This window comes from Perissodus microlepis, chromosome 16 (genome assembly GCF_051167445.1).
Source record: "Perissodus microlepis isolate ML-2025 ecotype Zambia chromosome 16, ASM5116744v1, whole genome shotgun sequence".
In the NCBI taxonomy this organism is placed as follows: domain Eukaryota; kingdom Metazoa; phylum Chordata; class Actinopteri; order Cichliformes; family Cichlidae; genus Perissodus; species Perissodus microlepis.
This window is the reverse complement of record NC_140476.1, coordinates 15,714,229-15,728,668: the sequence shown is the minus strand read 5'-3', so window position 1 is coordinate 15,728,668 and position 14,440 is coordinate 15,714,229. Positions and strand designations below refer to the sequence as shown.

The 14,440-nt window shown below is 40.1% G+C and overlaps 1 protein-coding gene across 1 annotated transcript in view; it reads right to left on the bottom strand.

Moving 5' to 3' along the window:
* Positions 1-648: 648 nt before the first annotated feature.
* The window catches only part of myo3b (myosin IIIB), a 70,558-nt gene continuing 56,766 nt past the window's right edge, over positions 649-14,440 (bottom strand). Inside the window, exons 35-38 of the mRNA XM_084908885.1 lie at positions 8,905-9,005; positions 8,480-8,526; positions 7,918-8,073; positions 649-1,018 (exon numbers count right to left, since the gene is read on the bottom strand). Coding sequence (XP_084765011.1) covers positions 7,965-8,073; positions 8,480-8,526; positions 8,905-9,005 — 257 coding nt within the window. The 3' untranslated portion in view covers positions 649-1,018; positions 7,918-7,964. The remainder of the gene's footprint in view (positions 1,019-7,917; positions 8,074-8,479; positions 8,527-8,904; positions 9,006-14,440) is intronic.

Below are 14,440 nucleotides of genomic sequence, written 5' to 3'. Positions count from 1 at the left end.
TTCTGCGAGCCATCAGCAGTCAGAAATTATTGATATCTTCCTTTGAGATGTTCGTTTCACCCCTAAATGTGGGCTCTTACATTTTAATGCATCTCAATAGGAAACCACCTGAGGGAAGGATTTGGCTAAGCAGGACTTTGATATAGTTTGTAAGAAATTCATAACAGTGTGCTTAACACATTGTCCGGTCCCCGAGGTAATTTACTTGCTCCAAACCTTCACCATCTTATGGCCATGCCTCAAGTTTTACAGGGCCGCCTCAGCGACGGTTTGGCTAAAGGAAATTTCTGCCCGCGGCATTTGATGGGTAAAATTAACTTGGAGGGACCCCCCCCCCTGCAACAGTTTGCTGCCTGGAAAGGTTTGAACATGGACTCAGTCAGCACCAAGTATGTACTTCATAAAGCCTTTTCTAGTATAAAGTGGAGAGTTGAGCATCAGAAATAATGTTCAGGGTGCAGATATGCAGGAACCTGCATTCAGGAATCTGTATATAGAAGAACAAAAAACAAAACACTCATAGTAGTTATATATATATATATATATTACACTTTCTTGACAGTGCAAATCAAAGAAAACAGTGGGGTGGATCATAGACATTCAACAGGTGACAATCATTTCTGTAAAGGGCAATTAAGGCAAAGAAAGAACGACTCATTAAGTTTTTATTGCCATAAGTTTTTAACAGTATGTGCAAGTGCCAGCACGCGCTGAAACAATTAGCTGTAACCAAACTATTACGTCTGATCTAAAAGGGGAGAGGGAAATAATTCATCAATCTAAAATGAGGAAAAAATGTATAAAACAACAGATTTGTGGCGGGTAAATTGTTTAGCCTACAATATCAAAATACCGTTATACATCAGTGATAAATATGAATTAAAAAAAAACATTTAGACACATTTATTTGACTCTTATAAAACAACAATTTACATGAAATAAATATAAATTTACAACAGATGTCAAGTGCAATGTTGGGAAGCAGGTTGTTTTGATCCATAAGACAAATGAAGGCAATCTGCAGGATAAGAGAGAAAAATAAAGATGTTAAGCAGTACATGTAAAATGCTTTTCATTATCTTTACCCAGGTTTGCACTAACATCCTATTTTAGCAGGGAGAATTCCACCTTATTCTATTGACCTCTGCCTTTGGATGTGAAAAAGTGTAGCTGTGTACGGTCTTGACATTTTTGAGCGAACTGACAGCGAGAAGAGAGGATCTGACAGAGTCGCGGGGCGACGCCACAACACGAGCCCTTTTTAACTTTCCATATTCTCTGGACAGTTGGAGAGAAAACAGGTTCCACATCTGTCTCATGCAAGAGATATCAGAGACTTGGGGATGAGTGGAGGTGGGTGAGGGGGTGCTGCATGTGTGAGAGGGAGTGTGAATGTGTGGGAGAAACAGAGAAAGACGGGGAGAGAGGGAGAGGTGCTCGAGGCTACTGGGTACTTGAGCCGCTATAATGGTGTCTCGTATGAGAAAACATCTGTGAATTTCCTCAGTGATCTACAACAAAGTATAACTCAGAGCAGTCACTCAGCAGACCTTTGAAGTTGCTGTCTGACAGAAAGCTGCCATTGTTCACAGCCCCCAACACACAGAAACTCCAACTTTGGTCTCACTAATTTTCCCTGCAACGCGATACAAGTCTTTTTTTTCCCCTCTCTCTCTCCCTCTTCCAGGCCTATGAAGCCGGGGATCTCTGCATATTCAAGAGCAAACAGCAAAGCCTTGGCAATGTGCAGGGTTGGCTTGGGGGTCAAGTAAGGCGGGACAGGTCGTTTTACCTTCTCTCAGCCCACCCTGAATGTGCTAATCCAGTCCAGCCTTAAAGAGGAAAACTCTCTCCCCTCTATGATGATGATGATGTACAGACTTGAACAGAGTGAGTTACAGCCTGCAGCGCTCTCCCAGGAACATTATAATAAAGCAACCTCACCTCCAATCACCAAACTCAGATCCAATGGACACTCCTGTGATAATCAAGTGCTATCAACCCTTCAGTTTACTGCACTTAGCTTTTTAAACATTTGTTTATTATATGACCGTCATCTTTTGTTGGAAATGTTTGTGAGCTGCTACAAATATATCACCTTTTTCCACGATCTACCAAGCAGCAGGTGGCAACGACATAACCGTGAGAAACTTGAACCTTACACTATAAATTCTTGTCATCCTCAAAAAGCGTTACGTGTCTGCAGGCTGCATGTTTTCTTTCCCTCTCCTTTTGTTTGCCATTCCCTTAGGTACGCAGACTGCAGGCTGATGTCAATTTGGGGATCTCCAACTAATTAGAGGAGGGAGACCCTGATTGGACAAACCAGGAGGAGACTCACCTGTGGCTGGGCGTGGCTCTCTTCCCTCCTTCGAATTGTTTGGCACATGTGTAAAACTCCTCTGCTGTATTTCTTTTGTTTGATGGTTGTGGTGGGAGTAAAGTGGACTAGGTAAGTTTGGGGACCCCATACATTTACTCACGTAGAGTCTTTTTGTTAGAAACACTAGGTAAGTAGGTTGGTGCCACCCATGTAATTTTGAGCTTGTTTTGAATTGAGGTTTAGAGTCTTTCCCCCCTGTTTTTGTTTTTCTAGGATAATAGCTCAGCTAAGTTTTGGTTTTGTCTTTTGGGTGTTTTTTTTGACACAACCTAACTGTCCCTTTCTCCCCCGCATTTGTTGTTTGAATTTGGGTTATTTATTTTGTGAGAGCGCTGCCGTTAAACTTTTTTATAACACCTGTACCGGGTTTCCAGAGTTGTTGTGTTATCCCCTCCTGCCCTCGAGGAGACGTAACAAGCTGTCAGATATTGTGGCAGAATATGTCACTATATAGCTATGCAATGCTTAATGCCGTTTTTGCCATATAGGAGTTTCAATGCAAGGGGCTGTTGTGTAGTAGATGTAGATTGTACAAGTGCCCCCCCCCTTTTATATGTGTATTTCTATAGATTTTTATATTAATATGGCATCTCTGCAGGTTTTTTTGCCAGTCAAAAATTTAAATTGTAAATTTTGAGTTATGTATCCCAAAATTTCAAGTTAATCAGAAGTACGCCAAAATGTCAAGATTCTTGGTCAGCAAGGCAAAATTTTGAGGTACTAACCACATTTTTATCCACTTATTTATTTTCCAGTGGCAGAAACAAATTCAGATCAGACCAACCGACAACAGGCAAAGTAGCTCTGACCTCAGAGAGTCAATAATACATCATTGAATGTTGCCATGATTACTATGCAGAGCTAGCCATGAAAGTTAATATACAGAGAAAGTGGATCGCCCCATCAACTGGTACACTGGCAGATATAATGGCATTTCTGAAGAGAGGCATTTATTAAGCTATTCTTGAGATTTTAGAGTTGTTCAAAATGAACTTTGTTTTCCCCCATGTACAATAGTATTAGGAGTCACGAAAAAATGCCTGGGTCTTTAATTAGAAGATCTTTAATTTGCTCAGATTTAAAAAAGTATTTTATGGGCCATATAAGGAAAGTATTAAAACAATTACACTGTATACTACTTTAGTGTGACCTCAATCAAGGTTGTTTGGTTGAACACCAGGTGACCGCTCCGGTTCCTCCTGGCAGTGGCAAAAATGACAAGCTTTCAGCTATGCATCCCAAACCGAAACAAGGCCGTGATAATTCTCACACTGTTACCAGTCCAGCGTTTATTCAACGGCAGCTGGTCCCACCATCTGGGAAAGCAATGCTGGGGCAAAACAAAACAGGTTACACCTTTGGCCATGCCAAGTCTGCTAGTGCCCCGCTCCCTCGACAAACTGAGAGGGGCTAATCATAATTTCACGCTCTGATTTGTCAAATCCCATTCCAACACCGGAGGCACCCAAAAAACTTTTAAGTCAATAAATTTCATGGCATACAGGATAACAGCTTTCCCATATTGTTCCTATTGTTCTATGCTGGCTTTCTCCAGCTTTGTCCCTCTCACATCAAGGGTAAGATGTCTCCTTTGCAAATGAAAAGGTAGCTGTAATTTTGACCAAAACATTTAGTCACTTGTAAGATTAGCAAACTCTTTCCTCCTCTCATGCATGCATTTTACATTCATGCAAATGCCAACAACAAAAACAGCGCATGGAGCACCCTCGACGAACTGCAGGTGAGAGGAAGCTGAAACAAAAGCGACTGTAACCCTAATGGCATCCCTTGTCATTAAGAGACCTTTGATGTATGTGCTCAACGGACTCTTTTATCTCCTTCTTCCTCCTCTTCCTCTTCCTCTCTGTGCTTTTACCCGGCTCAACAAGTTTCTTTATTACTGCATTCTTTAGGGCATGTTTCTCTTTTTTTGCCCTTTCACATACATCTGACATCTGGCTGACACTCTTGCATGTCACTCTTTCCAACGCTAGCCAGCAAACAGCACTGCAATGCTGAGTTTGTAGCTATTTTAGCAGTCTGCATTAGGAAGCAAGGCATTAATTCTTTACTCACAAAAAAACCCAACATATGGTATGCAACCATAATATAGCAAGATACATTTAGTGTGGTGGAAATGTGACAGATCTGGATATGAAAAGCACGTAAACTGCATTAAAACAGTATTTGAAAAGGCTGCACATGAAATGCTGCATCGAAACTCTCCCTTTGAACTCAAAGGATAGAGAAACAGGACAATGTTGGCCTAATCGTGTTCCCTCTTTGAAGTGAGACATCACTATTAGGTGAAAAGGTAAGTATGCTTCTTTAGAAAATAAAAGCTTTTCATCATTTGTTAAGGCTGCAGCGCAGGCGATTTTCATAAAGGTGGTTTAAAAACTTTGGATAACAGTGTTTGGAGCTGCCTTGGATGTAGCTTTAATGAATGTGCAGCACATGAAGCAAATAGCTAAAATGGCAAGAATAACACCAGCAGTAACGTTAGCCACATTAAAGGAGTCCTCTCCCGCACACCAGATGTTGTCAGATTTAATGAGGGAAAACAAGAAGGAGCTGCTTTTTTGGGGGGTTTTTTTTGTTTTTTTTTTACAAAAACGTATTAAAGAAAACACAGGTGTCAGGCCTCCAACGCTGGCCTAACCTACCCGCTGTCCCCCAAAATGACCCGGAGGCTGAACAAACACAGGGGGTTTGGTTCGTCAGGTCAGAACATCCCTCATCGGAATGACAACAGCATTTCATAACATTTGCCTTTTTGCAACACATAATCAGCTATCCGAGGCAATTACGCGCACACCTCTGCTCACCTCCTCTCATATGCTAAAGCAGGCAATCAGCCAGGGAGTTAATTTGGCAGAGGAAAACAGGGGAAGAAACACCCACTCTGGCACCATTTGTCACTACAGTCCAACCTTGTTATTCAAACTAGCGAGCCTATTTGAAATTCCTCTCTGTGGTAAAACAGGGCCAAAATAATCAAGGGAGCATGATCACACTTAATTGATTCAGTGTACTTTTAAGATGCACTACAGGGTGCTGGGGTGACCTATTTCAGACTGCTCTTCAGAGGAACCAACTATCCCAGCAAGGGAGTAATGCACAACGAGGATTTTAATTATTGCAGGATCTGTGGCTACGACCGGAGGTGAAATGCTTCTCAAGTAACTGTGACACTACATTATAACACTGCCAGTGGTCCGGGGTTTTTACGCTTTGAATTTTTATGGACTTAAATATGACAATAAACTGAAAAATAGTTTTTCTTTTAGCTTAATTATAAAATCTTAATTTAGAAAAACCAAAAATGAAAAAAAAGTTCCTTTCGTATTTTATTGTAAACTGTGCCGTGTTCAGTTTTAGAGTATTTCAGCTATTTATACTTTACTTATTTATACATTATATTTATACTCTCACCACTTAAATTCACCAAATATGTGGCTGTCAACACATGTCTTCATTTATAATGGGCACATTTTGTAGTCTAGTACTCCTGGGAGATCTGGGATACATAACTCAATTTATATGACCCTTGTACTGTGGGCACAATTCAGTCTATCATCAGAATATCTAATCAGTCTGCCTCTTGTGATGCTAGTTTGTCTTTTTTCTTTATTTTATAGCTCTAATTCTTAAAATATTACCTAAAAATAATCTGGATCAGAACAGAATTTATAAATATCACAAATATTTTTGTCCAGAACTCCCAAACTTTGTCACAAGGCTATAAAGCATAGAGAAAAAAAGCCCTCATCAATTGACGTTATGCTATAAAAAGCTCAATCAGCTCAAGACCAGCTCAACCAAAGGCTTAATAAAATTAAATATGCGCACCTTGCAGTAAGTCTACTGAAAGATGTAAACAACTTTTAGCTACCTCTATTTATGTCTTCCTCATAGGAGACAGTATGTGCAACTTTTAAACCTATGTGGATTAACCACATCACCACTAAAGACACTGTGGCTGTTTAAAACAACAAACAGCATAGTTATGGTTGGAAAATGGCAGATTTAAACCACAGTGGTGTCAAGTGACAAAAAAAATAGAGACAAAAGCGTCAACCATGCAGAAAATTAAAAGGAGACTTGAGAGGTTAAAGAAGGAAAATCAAAGATTACTACTACAGCTTGTAGTAGTAAAGTAGTAAAGCCTCAGTGTCTCAACCCGAGTCTGACCCTCACAGCATTGAGCTGTAGGATTTGATGAACACCCTGGACCTCGTTAAACCCACCAGGATTCCTGTGAATCTGAACCTAAGTGGAGCTGGGTTTGCTATCAAGGCAGAGCTCTAATGTTTTCCCCACTGAGTATAAGGAGGATGAGATCCTCAGTCATACCACCCTACTCTTCCTATTAAGATCAAAATCTCCTCTCAGGCCCTCGGGTGTCAACAAAGGGAGATGCAGTAAATGATATGCAAATTGAAAAAAAAAAAAAAAAGCTCTACAAATCAACTCGCCAGCCCTGCATTTCCGACACTTCACATCTTAAAAGAAAATTCCTGTATTTAGGGTGAAATTCAAAGTGAGTTCTAGCTCTGCCTCTGTGAAGCTATGTGTGGTGATTCCAGCTCTCAGACAGCACAAAGCCCCTTTAACTACAGGCAACTCGCTGTGGGAGAACTCGTCGAAAGAGTTTTGGGTTTCACGAGGATTTGTCTCCGGATCCGTCTTAGACAATAGACATAATGCTCGGGAATAGGTAGATGTTTCCACGTCAGGTTAACACCACTGAGCTGAGCAGCGCACTGCCTGCAAAATGAGGGGCACTTCATTGTAACAGAGAAACGATGGCTCAATTCAACCCTTAGAAAAACAACCAAAAATTATCAATGGCCATTTAATGAGCTTATAATTTATCTAGTCATGAATATAAGAGGATATATAAGATGTGCTTCCTTTTATCTTTTTTTAAACTAAACTATTTAGACTAAAGAATCAATCAATAAACCAATTAACAGCTACATGGACAATAGGAATATTCACTATATGCAGCCCTGTGGAGCTTGGATATTTGGGACAATGTTACTTCTTCTTTATCCTTCTCTTATGTGTGTTTTTATGAATTTCTGCACCATTTTTATTGCAATTTGAAGATTAAATGCAGGATTTCAGCCTCTAGAAATAAAATTCTTTACCATGCAGTAGAACACATATAACAGAAGCTCGGATGTGTAACTTACTAGAGTTAAAGTTATCGTAATAAAAGAAAAAACAAGACTGGAAAAATTGTGCACACGAGGTAGAAATCTAGTACGTCTAGTCTAGTAGAATCTAGTAGAATTATGTGTTCCAAACTCTGAGTCGAAGGAAGAAACTATCCTAACACTGTCACTGATGATGAGCAAATTGCTCCTGTAAACACCTTCTGATCGCTTTGCATTAGCAGACGAGGGCACGGCTCGCGCAGGTCGCTTATTCTGCACCGCTGCTACTTGCTCCACATACCGAAGCACATCCAAAGCAGAGCATGTTCTTTGGAGTGTCTGTCTACACGTCTGAAGCGTCTGTCTTACCGGCTGACATGGTTGTAAGGTTCAGCTCTGACTGACGAGGGGCCCAACTAGAAAGGGTGGGTAGGGGCGGTGGTTGAGTGCTCTTCCTCAGGGATCGACTCCACAGTTGACAGTAATTTGTAGTACTCATCTTCTCCATCCAGCACTTTGATTTGACTGTGATTTTTTTTTTAAGGAGACAAAAAGATAGTGGTGAGACATTACTGTGATAGAGGAATGGTGCCTTTTTTTAGTTTAATATTGTGTAAAGCTAGACATTTGCAATAGTATTATTTGCAGATGCACCTGAGATGAGGTGTTTGCTTAAGCATACTGCTCTGAAATAGAACGTCAATTACAGTACAGGCACAGTGCAGACCTTCAACAGTTAAAATTAGCATGATGACAAAGGCCCTAATATGTAACCCCCTCTCCAATGACGCAGAGCATCTCCTCATAAAAACCCTGTTATTTTCGGCTCTCCATTTACATTATAAGAAAACAACTCCATTTCTGGATTCTCCTATTCCACAAAGGGCCTGCTCTGTTTAGAGTTGCTGTAAGTAGGAAAGCAGTTATTTACCCAAGTTTTCTCGGCTTCCTCTTGCTCCCCTGGTAATCCAGAGTTCTCTGAGGAAAGGGCCAAGAGCACACAGTCAAAAGATGAGCAGAGAGTCATTAATTTTTAATTCAAAGTGATTTTGTGTTGAATGCGAGCAGATGCTGATAATATCAGAAGTCACAGCATAATTTTTTTCTGATCAAAGGGCTCAAGTGAGTCTGATGAAGCATGCATCTTGCTCAGCTTTGATAAACCACATCAATTATTCACCGTGAAGGCAGACATCCTGACATGAAAGCAACAGATAAAGAGCATAAGCACATGTTCAAGACAAGAGGCAGAGAAGCGTGGGGGTGGGGCTCCAGGGTCTGGCACAGGTAGGTTTAATTGTATTATCATGTGGAACCAAAGTCAGACAAAGGCCTTTATCGGCACTTTGAACTCACATTTAGCTGGTTGTAGTACAGGCTGTCTTCAGGGCTGTTGAGCAGCTTGGGCTGCTGGCCCCGCCGGCGAGGAGTTCTCTGCTGCAGCTTCATCACTGGACCTGCAACAGAGGAAACGAGGGCAGTGATCCAACCAGGCAAAAACAACAACAAGCTCCAACATGATGCCGACGATGATGACAGCGGCGGTAAACCGATTCTGCCTTCTTTTTAAATCGGCGCCCGTGTGTGACGCGAAAGTGACAGAAACACTTTAAATTGACTTAAGTGAGATTATGTCATTTCATTGATGAGATGACTCAATAACAGCGTATTATTATTACATAAACCGCATCTATCACAGGTGCACAGCGGGGGATGTTTGCAGTAGCCGAATTACAAAAGAAACAGGCAGAAGTGACACCGTGCGTTCATGAAAAGTTCACCTTCACACTCAGAGAAGAGTTCATCCTGGTAATAACGTCAGTAGTTTTAAGCTAAGAAAGATCTCATATTTGTTGCTGACAGTCCTGGATCACTCAACTCTGCAGGATGTAGGCACAGAAAAAGTAGGTCAGCATTTAAAAGTGCAGATAATCTCATTAACTGTATTTCACTCAGTAATGAGTACTGCTCATTGCAAATATTCAATGGATGTGTGATTGTAACAAATGGAAAATAAGTATTTGGAATCTTGGGTACTTAAGAGTTTATAGGGTATTAAATGACTATCTTTACAAGATGAGAAATCTTAGTATCTGTTGTTTGAGGAGAAACATTTGGGCAGCACCTTCTAGTCTAGCTTGGTAATAATCACTTATTAACCAAAGTAATACAGAGTAATAGCCAATTCAACTCTTTACAATACAGAGGAAACTCCAACAATCAGATGGCTCCCTATGTGCAAGCACTTTGCAACAGTGGGAAGGAAAAACTCAGGTTTAGGGAAGGCCAGCCATCCGCCATAACTGGTTGGGTGTGAGGAGAGGTAGCCAGGACAAAAGAGCCACATGCCAAGTAGTTAACAGTAGTAGTTATAAGACTAATATCACATAATTGGTACTAAGAGGGTAGAAAGTGGGTGTAATAATGTGGAAACAAGTGTATGATTATGAGACAAAATCAGTTAATAATAGTATATTGGTAACAACAGGACCTGCTAACAATAAAATGTTAATATCTGTGCGTTAAAAATTTTAAATACTAACTTGTAGCCTTAATCTCATAAAACAGTATTATTGGTTGACGGTTTAACACATAAGGATACTATTCACAGTGCTGGAATTAATGCTGACTTATGCCTGCAGCATTCTTCTTAGAATAAATAAAGGTAACAGAGTACATATTGTGTTTAATGCTGTGACTTATTACCCAGAAACGTGTGGTAGTTTAATAACCAGAAAACAATTCTCCAAAATGCAAAACTGTCTGTTTCTATCCAATTCCATATTAATAACCTATTAAAGGAAACATCAAAAAGTGTGCTGATCAGTTATACATCTACTAATTGCAGCAGTAGTAGTCAGCGGAGGATTGTTCAGTGGAGCATTGATAGTTTTCTGGATTACACGAGTATGCAGAGGCTTATGATTAGCTACACAGAATTAATTAACTATTTGACAATATACACTATTAGGGTCAGGTGGCAATTTCCAGTGTACCACAACTGAAATTAGTGAAAATGTCAAAGTATTAATGGCAGAGGCAGAGAGCTCTGCGTGATGGTAAAATTCAAACAAAGTAATAAAGACTGGAAAATAAAGTGGAATCCAACAGGGTGACATTTTGGGAAAAAACACTAGTTAGATGAGACGAAGGATGGCTGCAGGGAGAAAAATGTGATGATACTACAGTGTCATGTTTATCAGAGGTTATAAGCCATAGATCAACATAGTAAAACCAGTGCAGTAATACCTGCATTCTACTCCAGTAGGGGGCGACTCCTCTGGGTAAATAAGAGGAATCTTGGTTTATGGAAGTCTATTGGAAAATGGCCTTAGTTTTCACTTAATCTATGAAAATGGTAAACACTTATCTGATAAATTTATAGTCTCAATAGCAAGATTTAGGTCTTACAGAATATAAACTGATGTTCATGTTGTAAATTGTGGCCCCCATTGTACTCCAAGAGATGATAAAGATGAGTATGTTTTAGAGCACTGCTACTTTGTAATTGAAGTACTGCTGTAAGAATGTGCAGTGCCCTTTTCCCCCTCAGTCAGAGCCTCCCCTTTCTTCCAATATGGTAAAAAAGCTCAAGTCAAGGCTTCCAAGCGGGAGTCCATAAACCAATGGGTGACGTCACTGTGGCTATGCCTATATGTGGTCTATGGTTATGCCACCCAAACACAAGTGAATGCAATTTAACATTTAAAAGTTTTAGCGGTTTTAAAGAGAAGTGACGTCTATTTTATGGCCAATAAATACATATTTTCACTGTGCACACTTCAATAAGAGCCTGACTAAGCAGGTCTGCAGGATTCTAGACGTAGATTTTCACCCTTCCACTTTCCACTCAAATGAGTGACACATGGAAGCTGCGGTCAGCGTGTCAAAAGGAATAAAAAGCAATTACTACATTCAGATCCTGTCTTACTGAGTGATTTCTTCTCTGCAGATGTGTGAAGGCTGTTCTTCCCAACTGCACCACAGAAAGGGAAATCTTATTGGCTTACCAAAGACAATTAGAAATGTGATAACGTGGATATTCAAACATAACACAGTAATAAGGGCTGGCTACTCTTCCTTACTACACCTTGCTTAGCATTTCAAAGTTCATCGGTTACAAAAGTGTGTTTTTAAAGCTCACCTTTACTAGGAAGCATCTATATTTAATGTCTGACAACGTTTCATCCTCTTTGCCTGCATTTCATGTGAGACAGGACATTTCTTCATCATGTCTTGCTACCTCTGCTTCTCTACCTTGACTAAAGCTGCATTTGCCTTTTCCATCTTAACACTACTTTGTACTCACTTTGAACAGACCTCATCACATCTCAATCCTATACATCAAAGAGCAGGATCCCCCGCCACCCCTTCAATCTTTCCTCGGCTTTCTTGATGTTATTCAAACCAGCACAGGTTTACTAAAGTCACACTTTGTAAATGCCCAGAAAGTTCCTGTCAGTTTTGAGATATTAGCCAACTTTTACCGTGAATCTTATCTACCCATGCCTCAGAGGTGCTAACTGTCCGCTGTGTGGATCCCCGTTACCCCTGAGTATTTGAGGATATTTGGAAGAAATCTCATGTACTGAGGCAAATAGCTCAGGAAAAAAAGCAGCTGGGTTTGGATGCATCAGAAGCACTTAGGTTTTAGTCTCACATTAAAATTAATTGGACATTATGCTCTTGCTTAGCCTTTGAAACCTGAAAGAGCATGACATGCTGCAACGAAGAGAAAAATCAGCACAAATAAAATGTTCACACTTTAGGTCTCAGTTAAACAATGTCGGTATGTAGGACGTTGTTCTGCTAATGATGCAGAAAATGGTTTTGATAAGCAAATGTTTTATTCCCCTGAAATTGCATCAAAGCCCTCAATCACAAATAATGAATCCTAACGTCCTTGAACAGACTTTTGAAATTAAATCGTATTATGAAACAGACTGCGTACTCTGTGCTTTCAACAAAACACATTAGCTGTGACAGCACGTCCACAAGTATTTAAGAATAATGCAAACTCTTACCTGCATATAGTGCAATTAGGACAATACCCAATTCCCTGATGACTTGAGTGATTCATAGATTATGTTGAAAATGCAGAAAAACAACATTTGGAAACCTCAAGTGAAATTAAATTAAAGGGGATTTATGTCTTTCCTCTTTCTTTACATGTACATATATATATATATATATATATACAGTTACAGCTTTGGATACTCCTTACAAACACGGCTAAAGATAATAATGAGGTCAGAGTATGTACAAGTAATCCCTGTGAGCCAAAAGCTCAGACATCAGTCTGCTTTTGAAGCTCTGTTTCTTTTTCTTTCTATTTTTTCTACTCGTGCTTTTATATGTCTGTTTATGAATATCCTCAATATTGTCTTCTCAGGCACGCGGCTCTTGCTGTGAGCACAGCAGTCCTACCCACCTGCTGTTCAAATCTTCTGTTCACGAGGGGCAGCCAATCAGAAAGAAGCTGGGCTGAAGGGAAAGGGAAGTAAAAAGTCTCAGAGGGCCACGCCAAGGCCTACTATGAGATGAACAAGGATTACTTTAAACTGTGAGTCTTTCTCAGTCAGTTATTCTTTTACATTTAAAAAAATATATAGGGTAGGAAGTGAGCATAATAGGTTTCTTTAGCTGATGCTTTAACTGTGTCCCAAGAACTGTAGCAAGTGAAAGCTAAACCCGATGACTGGCTGTAAAGAAAACTGTGGCCAGTAAGTTTACTCAGCTGCAGCTAATTAACATAAATCCTGTTAAATAAATAGATAAATAAATGTAAACACTGTTTTCTACCAGTTGGTGTCTGTAAACATGAGCTTCAAACGGCTTTGCGAAACAAACAAAACTCTGCATCACTTTTAGTCGTACTGCGAGGAATGACAACATCTGTTCGTTGGCCGATCCCCCCACAACTCTCAACAGCTAGCGAAAATTTTGTTTTAATAGTGTTCAGGTCAGGATAGATTCTAACCCCTTGAGGATATCTTTTTTTCCCAGCAAATGTCACAGTAGGTGAAAAGTATTAACTGATCTAAAACGAAAAGACTAAATACCTCCAAATTACATTCCCTACAACCGAAGCTGTGTTTACTGCAAATACCACTATCAAGACAGAAGCCAAATGTGGAACCTTGTCTGTTTTCCTGCAAAGTTATGTAAAAGCTACTCAGATGGATTTCATGAAACTTGGTTGAGAGGTGCCATTTGTGCAAAAAGAAGAAAAATATTCAGCATTGGCTCGGGATCGCTTACTTCAGATTTGTGGGATAGGGTACTGGCACTGGAATTCGCTCTTTTACAGCTCCTCTTTGTCAGGATGGTGACGTAGAACTTTCAATAAAAATTTATTGAAATGTGGCAGAGGTGGCGAATTTGGAAAATAAGGGCCCACTAGATTTTTGTCCAGATCCCTTTTTAAAAAAATTATCATGTAGGACAATGATCTTGTAGTTTAGTACCTACAGTCACACAACAACGACTGCACTCTTTGATGTTTTTAATGGAAAATGTTGCAAAATCTCTCAGCAGCTTTATTATTTTATCAGTTTCTACTAAGACATTTTTTTTCCTACTGACATTGATGAGATATTAATGTGTCTGTTTCTACGGATGCAGTTCTTATCTCTCAGGTGCTGTATCTAACCCTGCAGATCTCACAGGAGGTTTAGCCTCACAATTTATCCATCCTGACCTGCAGCGATCAGAGCGTGTAGCAGATCAGAGGATGGGTCAGGCCTCCCATCTCTGTGCCTCCATTTGGGAAATCATTGTCATTTGATCCAGGCCAGCCCCAGAGGAATGCTGCTCCTGCAGATACATTACAGGCAGGGAGCCTGCCAAACTGGCTTCTGGCATGGGAGCACAGCTTGGACACGGGCGGGCA